Source organism: Lingula anatina, chromosome 6 (genome assembly GCF_051362555.1).
Source record: "Lingula anatina isolate TDL-2025a chromosome 6, LinAna3.0, whole genome shotgun sequence".
Taxonomy (NCBI): Eukaryota; Metazoa; Brachiopoda; class Lingulata; order Lingulida; family Lingulidae; genus Lingula; species Lingula anatina.
In genome coordinates, this window is record NC_141772.1 from 8,532,900 (window position 1) to 8,546,323 (window position 13,424).

Genomic DNA, 13,424 nt, shown 5'->3' on the forward strand with positions numbered 1-13,424 from the left:
AACCAAGGAGGTACATCTTGTATAACTCTTTGTCCTAACTGTGCTTCTTGCTATCACTTGTGGCATATGAATAGGTGTCGATTACATTTATTGTGGGGGAAGCGTCCGTAAAACACTCTTACTATATATATATATTTTAAAAAATTCACTTAACGTTCACATGGTCGGCTATACAAGTTTCTTTTATTTAACTACACCGCGTAAGCTCAAAAACTCCATTTGTTCTTTTAATATTATAATATTGAGATATTTGTGCCCTTTTGGTATGTAAGCCAGGCGGTTTGTGATGTATAATCATGTTTTGTTTTTATATCTGTTTATTGCAACATTCTTAACGCAATTAATGTAGTGAAATTTAAATGTAAAGACACGTGTATGTGAATTTAATAAGCGTATTTGCATGAACTGTATCAAAACGCGTTAAGTAGGCCCATAGCAACATACAGTATGATTGTGCATTTCATTGAATTAAAGCATATTCTCTTTATTCCTCAATATATACCATATCCAAAACTGCTGATGAAATTACACTCTATATCTCGTTGTTGAGGTAGCATTTTACATTTCATCGATAAGAGTGAAAGTCACAAGTCTCTGTTGTCAAAATGGAATAGATTAAAATAACAAATTAAAATTCGAAAACCTGACTCTACATGTATCTAATCTCACTTCAGGAAATCCAAACCCTGGATTTGGTCTTCTGGTGTTACATTTTACAACCAAACCGGTTTAGGTCTAAATTGTGCTGCGTAAACTATAACTAAAAAATCCATCTTGTTTTAAAGATTTTATTAAATGTAATTGTACTAAAATCTTTACAAAGGCATGTTAAGTGGATAACAACTGTTAATTTTTCCCAAAAATGATATTTCTTGATATAAACGACAAATTTCCCATAGTAGGCCTAACCAATGGCTCATGAATCTTTTCTGACATTCAAATTAAAGTTAGGCCTAGTCCCTGTGTGTGTGTGTGTGTGTGTGTGTGTGTGTGTGTGTGTGCGTATGTGAGTGTGTTTTTTTTTTCTAAAAAGTATTTTATTGTAATGATCTTTTAAGAGATTAATACAGATGATAGTCATCTATGGAGGTCACGTGGTCTAATGGCAGGCACGGAGGCCAGTGTATTTGTGATAACCTCTGTTTTGGTGGTAGCATTTATTATATTTCTGTGGGTTGATTTCAATGTATTTATTATGAAATATGGATCTCATATGAAAAGTTGTTTTCTCTTTAATTTTTGTACTTTTAGTAATGAACAAGAGAAGCGTTAGGTGATTTTTGATGCAAGCGTCACTGAATTATCGTAGGTGTTTATTTCTTTGTCCTTTTAACACTTATGTGATAACGGAAAACGTTGTTAAAGCTGTGATCTAATAAAGTCGATTTTTTCTTTTTTATTGTGTATTTCTTTATTACTGCTTATCAAGAGAGAGCGCAAGAGAAAGGCTTTAAAAATTTTCTTCGAGTATAATGAACTTATAAACTGTTATTTAGATGAACTTGGGTTATTTCCAAACATATTTTTCTACATATTTAATTTTTGCCAGTACCACGCAGGGCCTCCGGATTCATTTAGCACTGCATGATCAGCACTGCGGTTATTATCAGATCTACCTTATTATCTAAATATGACAGCATATACTTGACTCAGAAAAATGCTTTCCTCGATTTTTTAAATCAGTCAAACCACATCTAAAGAACGCCTTAAGTATTTGCGTAGTCCCGTGTCAAAAGGCATATTTTTACCAGAAAAATACTATCGATAGATCTATAATGCGTTAGCGAAGACAAAGAAATTTAAATTTACAAAAATAACCTTGACCCAGTTCCCGAAGCCATGTAACCCGCCATAATTCGCACGCTCTACTTTAACCGCTCTTATCGAAAAAAAGGTCGCGGGCAAGGTAAGCTTTATCCATTTTCACGTTCACATTTAATACCAACTCAATATACTTGAATTCAGTGATAGTGTATTTCATTAAGACGGTAGCCCTAATCATTGCTAATAAATTGATTTCATTATTTAAAGAGTATGTGGTTGTCACGGTACATGTACCTGTATGAATGAATTCTCCGAAGTTCAGGTGGGAAATAGAGAAATGGAGTAACTCAGTTTAAGGGTGCGCTCACAATTGATCTATTTTACTAAATCCGCGGAACACATACTGGCATTGAGTAGAATACAGCTAGGAAAGCTGGTGATTAGAGGAGTACATAGGAAATAATCTGATTGCATTCAGCAAGAGTCCCCAAAGAACTAGTGCCCCTCAGGGGCAGATCCAGGATCATTTGAAGGGGGGGGTCTGCGGATGCCCCTCCCCCTCCCCACGTGGCGTGGGGTTTGGGGCCCGCTGAAGGGCCCGAGAAATTTTGGTATTTTAGAGGGCGAACGGTGCCATTTGGTACTGTTTAGAACTATGATTCAGTCAAAATTCTAATTTTAAGAGGGGACCAGAAATCAAAGGAGGGGTCAGGACCCCTGACCCCCCTTCTAAATCAGCCACTGCCCCTGTACCTAGTATGGTGATTTCATTGTGAACGCAACCTAAGGCAGCATTCACAACCAAGTTGATCCGAAGACCAACTAGTCTGTGGCGCTTACTTAATGACAATGGATCCCCCCACCTCGCCATCCCAGAACAGAGTAATTAAATTTCAGCACCCTTTCAAGTGGGTAGCGCCATATTTGGTCCGTGGACTAGTTAGTCTGAGGATCACCTGTTTCTGATTGCGCCCTAAGGCTTCGTTCACATGCAATGTCTATTTTCTAAATTCTATTTTCTATTCGCTCTATCTTATGATCACGGTCTGTGCACTGAATATCCCGCCGCGTAATTACTGGCAGCGCGAGCCAGTTACTTATAGTAACTTATAGTAACTGGCTCGCGCTGCCGGTAATTACGCGGCGGGATATTCAGTGCACAGACCGTGATCATAAGACATGCCGCAAATAGAAAATAGAATTTAGAAAATAGACATTGCATGTGAACGAAGCCTAAGTCTTGTTTTGTAGAATATGTATATTTTCTTAATATTACTGTCTGAGAACATACAGTTGTATGTGTATACACAGCTCACTTTTTGAGACAGAAAGAAGATGAGTTATTCACCATGGCTTGTCCTGCTTGCCATTGTAATGATGCCCAGCATAGGAACAGTGAGCTCCCTCTCAGGGTAAGTCAACACTGCTAGTGTGATTTTTAAAATTTTAATTACAATTTTTAAATAACACAAGGCCATATGTTTCACAAAGGAACTTAATAACCAGAAGTTCCTCTTAATTTCAAGACCAAAATTTAAATTTAAGTTTTGACTTGAAATAAAGCAGTACCTGTAGTAGTCCACTAAATTAAAACTTTTTGGGTGATTTCTAACAGGAAAGGTAGGTAAAGGTACCCCTTACAAGTGTTGTGTTCACCGTTTTTCTCAAATTTAGTGACTGATCAAAAATTTTCTCTACAGTTAACATGTAAACAGCTAGTTTATTATTGTCATCATTATTATTATTATTATTATTGTAGAAGAAGGGAGAGAAGAGGATACTGCAGAATCTAAGCTACAGTGAAAAGTCCATCATTTCTGTGTATAATTGTACAGTAAAATATTAGTGTATTTCTTACAGACATGTATGTACTACCAGAACAGGCTATATAGCCACAGGGTACCTGCCTAGCTGGCAGTCAGATTTCGCAAAATATTTCCTCAACTGTGGCTTTATGGGATTTGGCAGGTGTACCAGACAAAGGTAATAATGATAATGATAATGATAATAATAATAATTATAATGATGATGATGATAATAATAATAAGAAGAATTGTCATAATAATGCTTTATTTTTATATCATTATGGTGCATTCAGTTAAAAAGTCATCACTCTTTACAAATTTAAGCTAATGTTACAAATTGCTTATTAAAGTCTAAAATTTTCAATCTAAAAGAGTAACTAATTAAGCGTATAAAATGCGCCTCAGGAAAAACAGTTTAAGGTGTTGTTATTAATTGTATCCCCTTCCAAAATGTCTTGTAACCAATGTGTAACATTGTAACAGGTTTAAAAAAATTAGTTGTCTTCTTGCAGAAAGTATATTTTTATGAGCGTCTTAGGGTGCTTTCCCAGAGATTTAGATCGATCTAGAGATTAAGATTTAGATCGACCTAACTCCCTGGGGGTTCACGCTAAATTGCAGTCAGCCGAGCAGGCACCATAGTTAATTACCCCCTTACAGCTTTTAGTAGGCGGGACAGACGCTTAAGCTGGCCAAGCCCAATCTAGTGAGACTCCCCACAGGGATAGATCGATCTAAAAATCCTCTGCCAGTGAAGGATTTTAGGTTTTCATCATGCTGATTTATTGATTTATTAGTGATTTGTTGATTTATAAGATATTTCATTATTATTTGCAAAGTTTAAAAAATCCACAGTATTTATGATATCATAGTTATTCAGAAGGGACATATGCTATTACAAATCCAACTGAATCCTGGTCACCTAATATTATTTGAATGACATTATTACCATATTGGAGATTGCTTGGTCTGTGCTCTAGGAGTGCTCTCTTGTAACTTTAAGTTTAAATATTAAATAACATTTTTATCTTAACTTTAATATTAAAAGTTTTCTGTTCCAGACAGGTCAGCAGGCAGACCAGCACCCTGCAGAGGTTCAGGAGGTACAGGTTAGAGCAGGTGTGTTGTCCTGGCTGGAGACAGGTCGGGGATGATTGCAACACAGGTAATAAACTCTGGATCACCTGAGAATGGTTACAACAACCTGGGCTACATGGGGTCGGTTATGACAATCTGGGTTACCCAGGGCTGATTACAACACCCTAGGTAACCTGGGTCTGGGTACAAAACACCCTGGGGAACCTGGGTCAGTTACAACACCCTGGGTTACCTGGGGCTGGTTACAACAACCTTGGTTATAACAAGATTAAAACATGTCAAGACTTTTTAAGAAACAATATAATTTGTTTTACTAAAAAATATTTATATGAGTCACCTGTTATAATAAAAAAATTGCAGGTGACAAGTTTGACATTCCTCATATTTCAGCCATCTGTACTGGAGGCTGTGGCCATGGAAGTTGCGTGTCACCAGATAGCTGTGTGTGTGTCCCGGGGTATGGGGGAACGACATGTGACACAGGTGAGTGACACTGAATGACAGGAGGGAACATGTTCAGGACAGTTGACATGTTGATTGTGACATTTTGAGTAGGACTACAACATTGGCAATTGTGCAAAATATTTGTGGAACATAATCTGAAAATTAGAAAAATTCTGATCATGTAAATATGTTGAGAATCTTTCTGCAGATTTTTAATGGTTAACATGCATGAATCCTGACAGGTATGCCAAAAACATTATCAAAGGTATTCAGTATGAACAAAAGAAATACATCTAAAATTTAGCTCCTTGCTTTTTGGTGCTTGATTTTATCAATTAATCTCTATTTGTTTAAGCATTTTTTAAAATTATAATATATATCAACCAGTTTATATCATGCAGTTCTGGCACATTTTCACAACGGCTGTGTCCTAATAATTGCAAATTACAATAATGAAGGAACACCACTGCATATAATTGACACTTTCCATTGTATTCTAGATATTGATGAATGTGAGATCAACAACGGCGGCTGCGCGCACACATGCACCAATACCGTAGGCAGCTACACATGCTCCTGTAAGGAAGGCTTCATCTTGAATGGCACTCATGATTGTCAAGGTACAGTGAAAATATAATATACTTCTTTAGTCTCTACCCAAAACTTTTAGCCTGCTAGCAGTTTAGACCACCAGGGGGTCCATATCACCAGAGAGCTTTAGACAGAATTTAAATTTTTAAGCCATAAATTGGTCTTTTTTATTTCAAGATAAATCCACACTTCAGTAGTCTATTAAAATAAGTTAGTATTGGTCTGAAAAAAGGTGCAAGGTTATTATTATTATTATTATTATTATTATTATTGGTCATAACTTCACTTGGAAAGTTGCTATAGTCAAACCTGACACAGATTTTTCTTTAATTTCAGAGGAGTTTGTTTCTCACAGTACAAGAATAGTTCTGGGTAGCCTCAAAGTTGTTGATAAAAGGTACCCCTTCTCTACTGACCTGAAGAACCCAGCCTCTGCACAACACAAAAAGTATGCCAGAGAGTTTGAACAACAGGTTGGTACTAGCACTTGGTTCATGCTCTGTGAAATACCCTTGTGAAATTTTCCAATAGGACATCCTGTAGGACTCTATCGGAATGCTACAGGACCCTTGGGACACTAGGAATTTTATTGTACATACTTTAGGAAAGAAATACAGGGTTTGGGGGCCAATTTCCTATTGGACGTCCTATAAGAATTGGAGGGGGTGCAGATTTCATTTATCAGTCATTTTTAGACCAGCAACATCATGTACAGTAAAAATGCCTTATCTGCAACGGGTTTCATGTTTTCAGATTGATCAAGTAACAAAGGGGAGTAAATTTGGCTCATCTTTTGACAGAGTGGAAGTGACAGGCTTCAGGTAGCCAATCAGTGGAGAGCTTATATTGTTGAATGTTGATTGTTGAATGTTGACTGTTTCTTTGATGAATTATAACTCTTTTGTTGTGTAAAGGAATTGTACTTTTGATGACTAAATAAAATTCTTTTTTTTAAACAAACCCTTCATGTAAGAACTGAAAAAAAATTTCTCACCAAAAGGAAAGCAAAATTTTCTGTAATTTTTCCCTTTCAAACCTATTAAAATAGGTTGAGAAAATTATGCAAAACCCAAAAATTAAATTAATATTGAAGTTTTTTGGAGTGCTTATTGCTAAGCACTTTAGATGCAAGCTTTTCAAAAACAATTCCAATAATTAATTTTTATGCCATTTTGTTCCAGTGATGATGAAGTCACAGTTGACTTTGTGTTATTTTTCAACCAAGATGTCCAGATTACACAAGAGGCCAGTAAGCAGGAAGGAAGCGCTATTGGAGATTTTAACAATCTTTTTGTGAACCAGACCAAATCGAGCAATGGAAAAGTTCTCCTTGGTTCTTTAGAAATAATGGGAAATGCTACAAGATTATGGGCAGGCTAGTGCACAGCCTTATTTTAAACGTGATTAAAAGTTATTGTCAAGAGTTGAAAAATTACAAACCAAATGAATTCATAAACTGTTGAATTGCTGTGTCTAAAGTGGGATCTTGAACTTATACATATAATAGGGGGAAAATTACCTGAAAAGTAAAAGAAGTAGGTGAGATGCAAGATAACCATGATATTGTTTTCATGAGAATGTTTTGGTTATTTTAGACAATTAAAGTATACATTTTATGTAAAAATATGTAGTAAATTTCAATAGAAACTGTCATGTTTTAACTGATCATAAAAATTTAAAAGATGAATTTTCTTATCTAATAGTTCTTCTTTATAGGAGAATACACACTTACTCCAGACTCCGGGCGCTGCGTGGACTGCCAGGGTGGCTATTATTGCACGCTCACAAAAGAAACACCCTGCGGTAAGGGAAAATACAGTAAAGAGGGCGCCAGCTCATGTGACTCGTGTCCAGCAGGTTACCACTGCCCTCTGTCCACTACTACGGACCCAGAGCCGTGTCCAGCTGGAAGTTATTCCATGCCAGGTGCAGTGGTCTGTTCCCCTTGTCCAGTTGGAAATGGGTGTCCACTGCCTGCCATGAGTTCTCCTTCACTGTGCCAGAATGGGACTTACTCCGAGTCTGCTGGGGCAGTTAACTGTGTGCCATGTCCAGCAGGTAAGAGAGAGAGATTCGCTTGCTGAAGCATAGACCTGGAAGTTATTTTTTTACAAAAGACAAATAAATATGTATGTGATCAAATAAATGAATGAAAATGAATAAATATATGAAGATAAATGAATGAAATGAAATATAAATGAAAAAGAATGAAAAAGCAAAAATTTCATTTGAAGTTGTAGGCATAGTTGAACTTACTACTTTATTTTTAGATTGAGGCGTGGAAGTGTGCTCAAGTAATATTTTTAATTATTTGAAACATTATCCATTTCTTTCTTGTTATAATCATGTATTGAGTAATATTTCATTTAATTGGATTAATGCTGATTTATTTTTGGTGAAACCAAACTAATTTGGCCTCAACATTAACACCAATTCTCAAGTCTGTTTGAAAGAGGCTTTGTCTATCCATCTTGCACCACCTAACATATTTATTCACCCTCAATCTGCTTAAAAAATTTTTTTCTTCAAATGTATTGGATAATTTATATACAAATTTTTTAAATTATTTATTCGATGATGTTTTTGTCAGCTGGCAAATTACATATAGTCCATATTGGATATGGCTGCCATATTAGAAATTTCAGACATGCCTTTACAACCAGATATACTCAGAATAGCATTTCTACAACTGTGTCAAGTTTCTTGCTGACAGTTAAAAGTGCACTGCTAACTTTTTCCTGCACCATGTTGTTGGACAAATGTATACATTTAAATATGAAAATCTTTCAGGCAAGCAGTGTGTCAATCCTGCCCAGGTTCCAGTCCTCTGTCCAGTGGGCACCTATAGTCCAGCTGGGTGGTCAGTCTGTCTGCAGTGTACGGATGGTTACTTTACAGACTCAGAAGGGTCAGTCACATGTGACCCATGTCCAGCTGGTCATTCATGTCTTAACAAGACAGAGCCTCCAACTCAATGTCCTCCTGGGACCTATAGCCCTGGTGGGCGAGCGGCTTGCCTGGACTGTCCAGATGGAGATTTCACCATAACCCAAGGGTCGACATCCTGCACCCCTTGTCCAGCTGGTCACTCTTGTGTGGACCATGCCGCGGCCCCCGTACCATGTGCCCCCGGCCAGCACAGTCCCGGGAGTAGTAAGTACTGCACACTGTGTGGCGCGGGGCAATTCAAAGAGAATCCAGGAGATGGCGCCTGTGAGGCTTGTCCGGCTGGTCATCAGTGTCCTAATGTTACCACAAGTAGGTGTCCTTTTTTTTTTATAGATGAATTTTTAAAAGAATGAAACATGCATTTTTCTTTTTCAAAATTATTTTCAAACTCACGATTACATTTTTATCCTAATTTTGATGGTGTTTTCTTCATGTTTTTAGATTTAATTATTAAGTTCACCCCTGCTGTTCTTTGTGCTTTCAGAAGAGCAGTGTCCTAGTGGTCAGTACTCTCCTGGAGGACTGGCCACCTGTCTGCCATGTCCAGTTGGTCACTCATGTCCAGCTGGTAGCAGTTCACCCTTAGAGTGCCCAGCAGGTTCCTACGCCCTTCCGTTAAGCAGTATCTGTACCCCTTGCCCCACTGGTCACTACTGTCCAAATACAACCATGGTCCAGCCTGTCCAGTGTCCAGATGGTCACTTTCAAGTGACCAGTGGTGGACTGAATTGTACAGAGTGCCCACAAGGTAGTGATATTTGGAAGTTCTTTGCTGATTTTCAGTATTACCCTCTTTATACCAGTTTTTTATTCCCTTCTCCAATTTTAGCACTGGAGCCACTCCAATGCCACTTTTATTGAAGTCCGTCAGTAGAATTTCATATGTTTGTTCAGTTACTGGCCACTATTTCTACATTGGACCAGTAGCTTCACAGACCCTAGCAACTTCACATGGACTAAATGTTCATTATGCTGTTGGATATGCCCACTTGTGTTGAACACTGTCTATTTTTCTAATGCTTATTCTGGAACATAAATGTACATGTATGATCAGATTAAGTACTTTCCTTTTCTCTATAAAGATATGGAGTACATGTTTAAGAGCTAGAATTTTGTAAAAGATACAACTTACACCAATTTAAAAGTACAATTCTAGAATTTTCAATTATTTAAAAATATTCAAATGACCAAATATATTTAATAAGTAGACTAATATTACAAAGCATGTAATATAACTTATGCATTTGGTGCTCAACAAGGGACCTCATTATTATTAATCAACAATATTATTAATTTTTGACAGGCTATATAAGATTAAATGGTTTATGATTTATAAAAATGTGAAATATGTATACAAGTTTGTATAATGTGTCTGTGCTTCAGGTCACAGATGCCCCAGTATATACTCCCCACCAGAACCTTGTCTGTCTGGTCAGTATCAGAACCAGACTGGAATGTCCAGTTGTCTGCCATGTCCTGGTGGTCATCAGTGTCCAGATGGAAGTAACCCTCCTATCCAGTGTCCCATTGGATATTTTGCCGAGTCAGGAAGCTCTAGCTGTACAATATGCCCTGCTGGTCACTACTGTCCAAATGTGGGCATGGTCCAGCCTGTCCAGTGTCCAGATGGTCACTATCAGGCATCCACTGGGAACACAAGTTGTATAGAGTGCCCACAGGGTAAGACCAGGAAACATTTTTGTGTTTGTTATAGATAAGAGTACTAAACAGAGAGTTATAGGATATCCATTATTGTTTTTATTGCATTAATGCTTGTTGGCTTCTGTGAATGGGTTATCCCAAAAGTTGCCTTTACAAGTGGCAACAAACCTTACTGTGTTCTTCATTAAAGATGTGAAATATTTTTCCGATATTTATTTTACCTAGTATGTTTTTCAAGCTCTAGCAAAAAAAAATAACTGGAGGCTGAATATTTCAGATGCATGAGTAAAAAAAGCCTTTTTGGACCAAGTTTTGACATTTAATGAAATTTCTTTAAATTTCAGATACGTGGCAAATCTGTGTTGCAGTTTGCTCTCTATGATTCTTGCTATTTTCAGGCAAAATAAGCACAAAAAACTTCAATAATCTGTGCATGCTTTCTACTTACTGAACATGTTTTTGTAATACCTGTCCAGGTCACAGATGTCCGAGTATATACTCCCCACCAGAACCTTGTCTGTCTGGTCAGTATCAGAACCAGACTGGAATGTCCAGTTGTCTGCCATGTCCTGGTGGTCATCAGTGTCCAGATGGTTTAACTTCTCTGGCGAAATGCACAGCTGGATATTTTGCTGAATCTGGAAGCTCTAGCTGTACAGAATGCCCCACTGGTCACTACTGTCCAGATGCAGGCATGGTCCAGCCTGTCCAGTGTCCAGATGGTCATTTCCAGCTGAGTCCTGGTGGTGTGAATTGCACTGAGTGTCCAGCAGGTGAGAAAAATATTTGCAATTAGTTATCCAGTAATGTTTTCCCTAAAATGACCAAAATTTAGTTTGTAGCATTTTGTCCAATTTATGAAAGAATTGAAATTCTGGAACTGGAACAAGAAGCCCAAAGGCTTACAGCAAGAAACGAGGCATGAATTTTACTACCTATGTTGAGAGGAGAGCCCAGAACAGGTATGGATGGAGGGATCTTGTCAGTGACCCATATTCCAAGAGGGCAAGAGGGGCAATAGGCATAAGTAAATCATTAACAAGAAAATTCAATATCTAAACAAATGTTGAAACTAATCTATTTAACTTTTGCTGCAGCTGGAATATTAAGTATTTTCTGTGATAATTAGAGAAAGAAATATTAAATGCTCCAAAAGACTTTGTCAAAGAAAAAATGTTGGTCCTGTTGCTTTTAGGTCATAAATGTCCAGCCATGAGTGGGGCACCAATACCTTGTCTGTCTGGTCAGTACCAGAACCACACTGGAATGTCCAGTTGTCTCCCATGTCCTGGTGGTCATCAGTGTCCAGTGGGAACAGACCCACCTGTTATATGTCCAGCCGGCCAGTCTGCTGAGATTGGAAGCTCTAGCTGTACAATATGCCCCACTGGTCACCACTGTCCAGATGCAGGCATGGTCCAGCCTGTCCAGTGTCCAGATGGTCACTTCCAAGTATTGACTGCTGGCACCAATTGTACAGAATGTCCAAAAGGTATATGATATCTCCTGAAAGTTTTTTTTATTGCAGAAACAAAACTGAAAATATTACACTGAAATTTTAATATCTTGCTCTTGCTATGTATGCTGCAACATATTCACAAACAGCACATGCACACACAAGCTCACACACACACTCACACACACCAAGCAATTGTTTAATTAATATCATACATCTCCATTCTTCAGGCAACCACACATCTATCCATAAAAAATCCATCATGTACTCAAATTTAAATGATTCATGTAGAAAATGTTTTTTTTTTCAGACCATAAGTGTCCCAATCCGTCTCTTCCACCAGAACCTTGTTCTAATGGTCAGTACCAGAACCAGACCGGGATGACCGTCTGCGTCCCTTGTCCCGGAGGACATGTCTGTCCAATAGGGGGCAGCGCTCTGATTCAGTGTCAACCTGGTTTCTACTCGGACACTGGCCAGTGCACCATATGTCCTGCTGGTCACTACTGCCCAGACGTGGGGATGTTTCAACCTGTTCAGTGTCCACTTGGTCACTACCAAATGTCCACTGGTGGCCTGAACTGCACAGAATGTCCAGTTGGTAAGGAAGGATGACACTATAAAAACTGTCTTTGAAAATTGTAACATCATTGGCTATGCACATGTATCATGAAAAAAGTTACTAGCCATATGATTGCAGTAATTGTAGTTCGAAAAAAAATTTAAAGGTAGAAATTTTTTATGTTTTTTTTTTAATCTCACTGTTTCCACACAATGTTATCACTGCCTATATTATAATTCAACATTTATGGCAGATTAGTTCTTTAAACTTTTGCTTTGCAAAACTAGAGATAAAAGTCCTCCAAATTTATTTATTTATTGTATTGATGCCCCCTGGATCCCCCCCCCCAATACACACACACACACACACACACACACACACACAGTTTGCACTTGCATTTCAGGATTATTTTAAATTTCCATTTTCATATCTGTATTCATTTTTTGTCCACAGGCCACAGATGTCCCAGTATATATTCCCCACCAGAAGTCTGTTCAAGTGGTCAGTATCAGAACCAGTCAGGAATGTCCAGTTGTCTGCCATGTCCTGGTGGTCACAAGTGTCCTGATGAGAGCCCTGCGCCATCAGTTTGTCCAGTTGGGTCCTACGCGGGCGCTGGTAGTTCAACATGTACCATTTGCCCCTCTGGTCACTACTGTCCAGATGAAGGCTTGGTCCAGCCTTTCTTGTGTCCATCTGGTCATTATCAAACAGTTAGTGGCAGTGTGGGCTGTATTGAATGTCCAAAGGGTAAGAGGATATTTTAGTTTTTAAATGGACAAGGATGTTGTATTGATAATAGATGATTACTAGGTGACACTGATGGGTTGGAAGCACTGTTTAAAAGACCCTTTCACAGGGAGTGGTACATTTAACTGAACCAGTTCACTTTGAGAGGTTGACAACTTTAATGACCTGGCTATCACATAAGGGAGAGCCCCCCTCCTCCCCTGAGCTTAACACAGCCATTTGATTAATGTAACTAATTAGTTACTAATTCCTCGAAACCAGAAAAGGCTAAAGAGGTCTAAGTGTCTGTCATAATTATGTTTTGTTTTAAATTTATTCCTGTGTGATTGGGTGATATAATCTG

General features: G+C 38.0%; 2 protein-coding genes across 3 annotated transcripts in view; both read left to right on the forward strand.

Moving 5' to 3' along the window:
• The first annotated feature begins 1,752 nt into the window (after positions 1-1,752).
• LOC147761082 (epidermal growth factor-like protein 8) lies at positions 1,753-7,236 on the forward strand. Of its 2 annotated transcripts, XM_087015137.1 has the most exons (9): positions 1,753-1,906; positions 3,076-3,176; positions 3,625-3,747; positions 4,631-4,734; positions 5,058-5,150; positions 5,612-5,731; positions 6,039-6,175; positions 6,456-6,523; positions 6,884-7,236. In XM_087015137.1, the coding sequence occupies exons 2-9, from the start codon at positions 3,100-3,102 to the stop codon at positions 7,080-7,082; spliced, it is 921 nt and encodes a 306-aa protein (XP_086871263.1). In that variant the 5' UTR covers positions 1,753-1,906; positions 3,076-3,099; the 3' UTR covers positions 7,083-7,236. The 2 variants fall into 2 exon arrangements, with proteins under 2 accessions (XP_086871263.1, XP_086871264.1); XM_087015138.1 differs by lacking the exon at positions 6,456-6,523 and having other exon boundaries at positions 1,766-1,906; positions 6,884-7,032.
• Positions 7,237-7,435: 199 nt separating this feature from the next.
• LOC106170637 (uncharacterized) overlaps positions 7,436-13,424 on the forward strand; it is a 48,441-nt gene continuing 42,452 nt past the window's right edge. The window contains exons 1-8 of the mRNA XM_087015133.1: positions 7,436-7,760; positions 8,493-8,960; positions 9,136-9,399; positions 10,035-10,331; positions 10,790-11,086; positions 11,509-11,805; positions 12,080-12,370; positions 12,785-13,081. Coding sequence (XP_086871259.1) covers positions 7,622-7,760; positions 8,493-8,960; positions 9,136-9,399; positions 10,035-10,331; positions 10,790-11,086; positions 11,509-11,805; positions 12,080-12,370; positions 12,785-13,081 — 2,350 coding nt within the window. The 5' untranslated portion in view covers positions 7,436-7,621. The remainder of the gene's footprint in view (positions 7,761-8,492; positions 8,961-9,135; positions 9,400-10,034; positions 10,332-10,789; positions 11,087-11,508; positions 11,806-12,079; positions 12,371-12,784; positions 13,082-13,424) is intronic.

Excerpts from the sequence above, each read along its gene's own strand:
- LOC147761082 (XM_087015137.1), top strand. The coding sequence starts at position 3,100 with ATGAGTTATTCACCATGGCTTGTCCTGCTTGCCATTGTAATGATGCCC. Across the intron at positions 3,748-4,630 it reads GGCAGGTGTACCAGACAAAG|ACAGGTCAGCAGGCAGACCA; the intron begins GTAATAATGATA and ends TTTCTGTTCCAG. Across the intron at positions 5,732-6,038 it reads TGGCACTCATGATTGTCAAG|AGGAGTTTGTTTCTCACAGT; the intron begins GTACAGTGAAAA and ends CTTTAATTTCAG.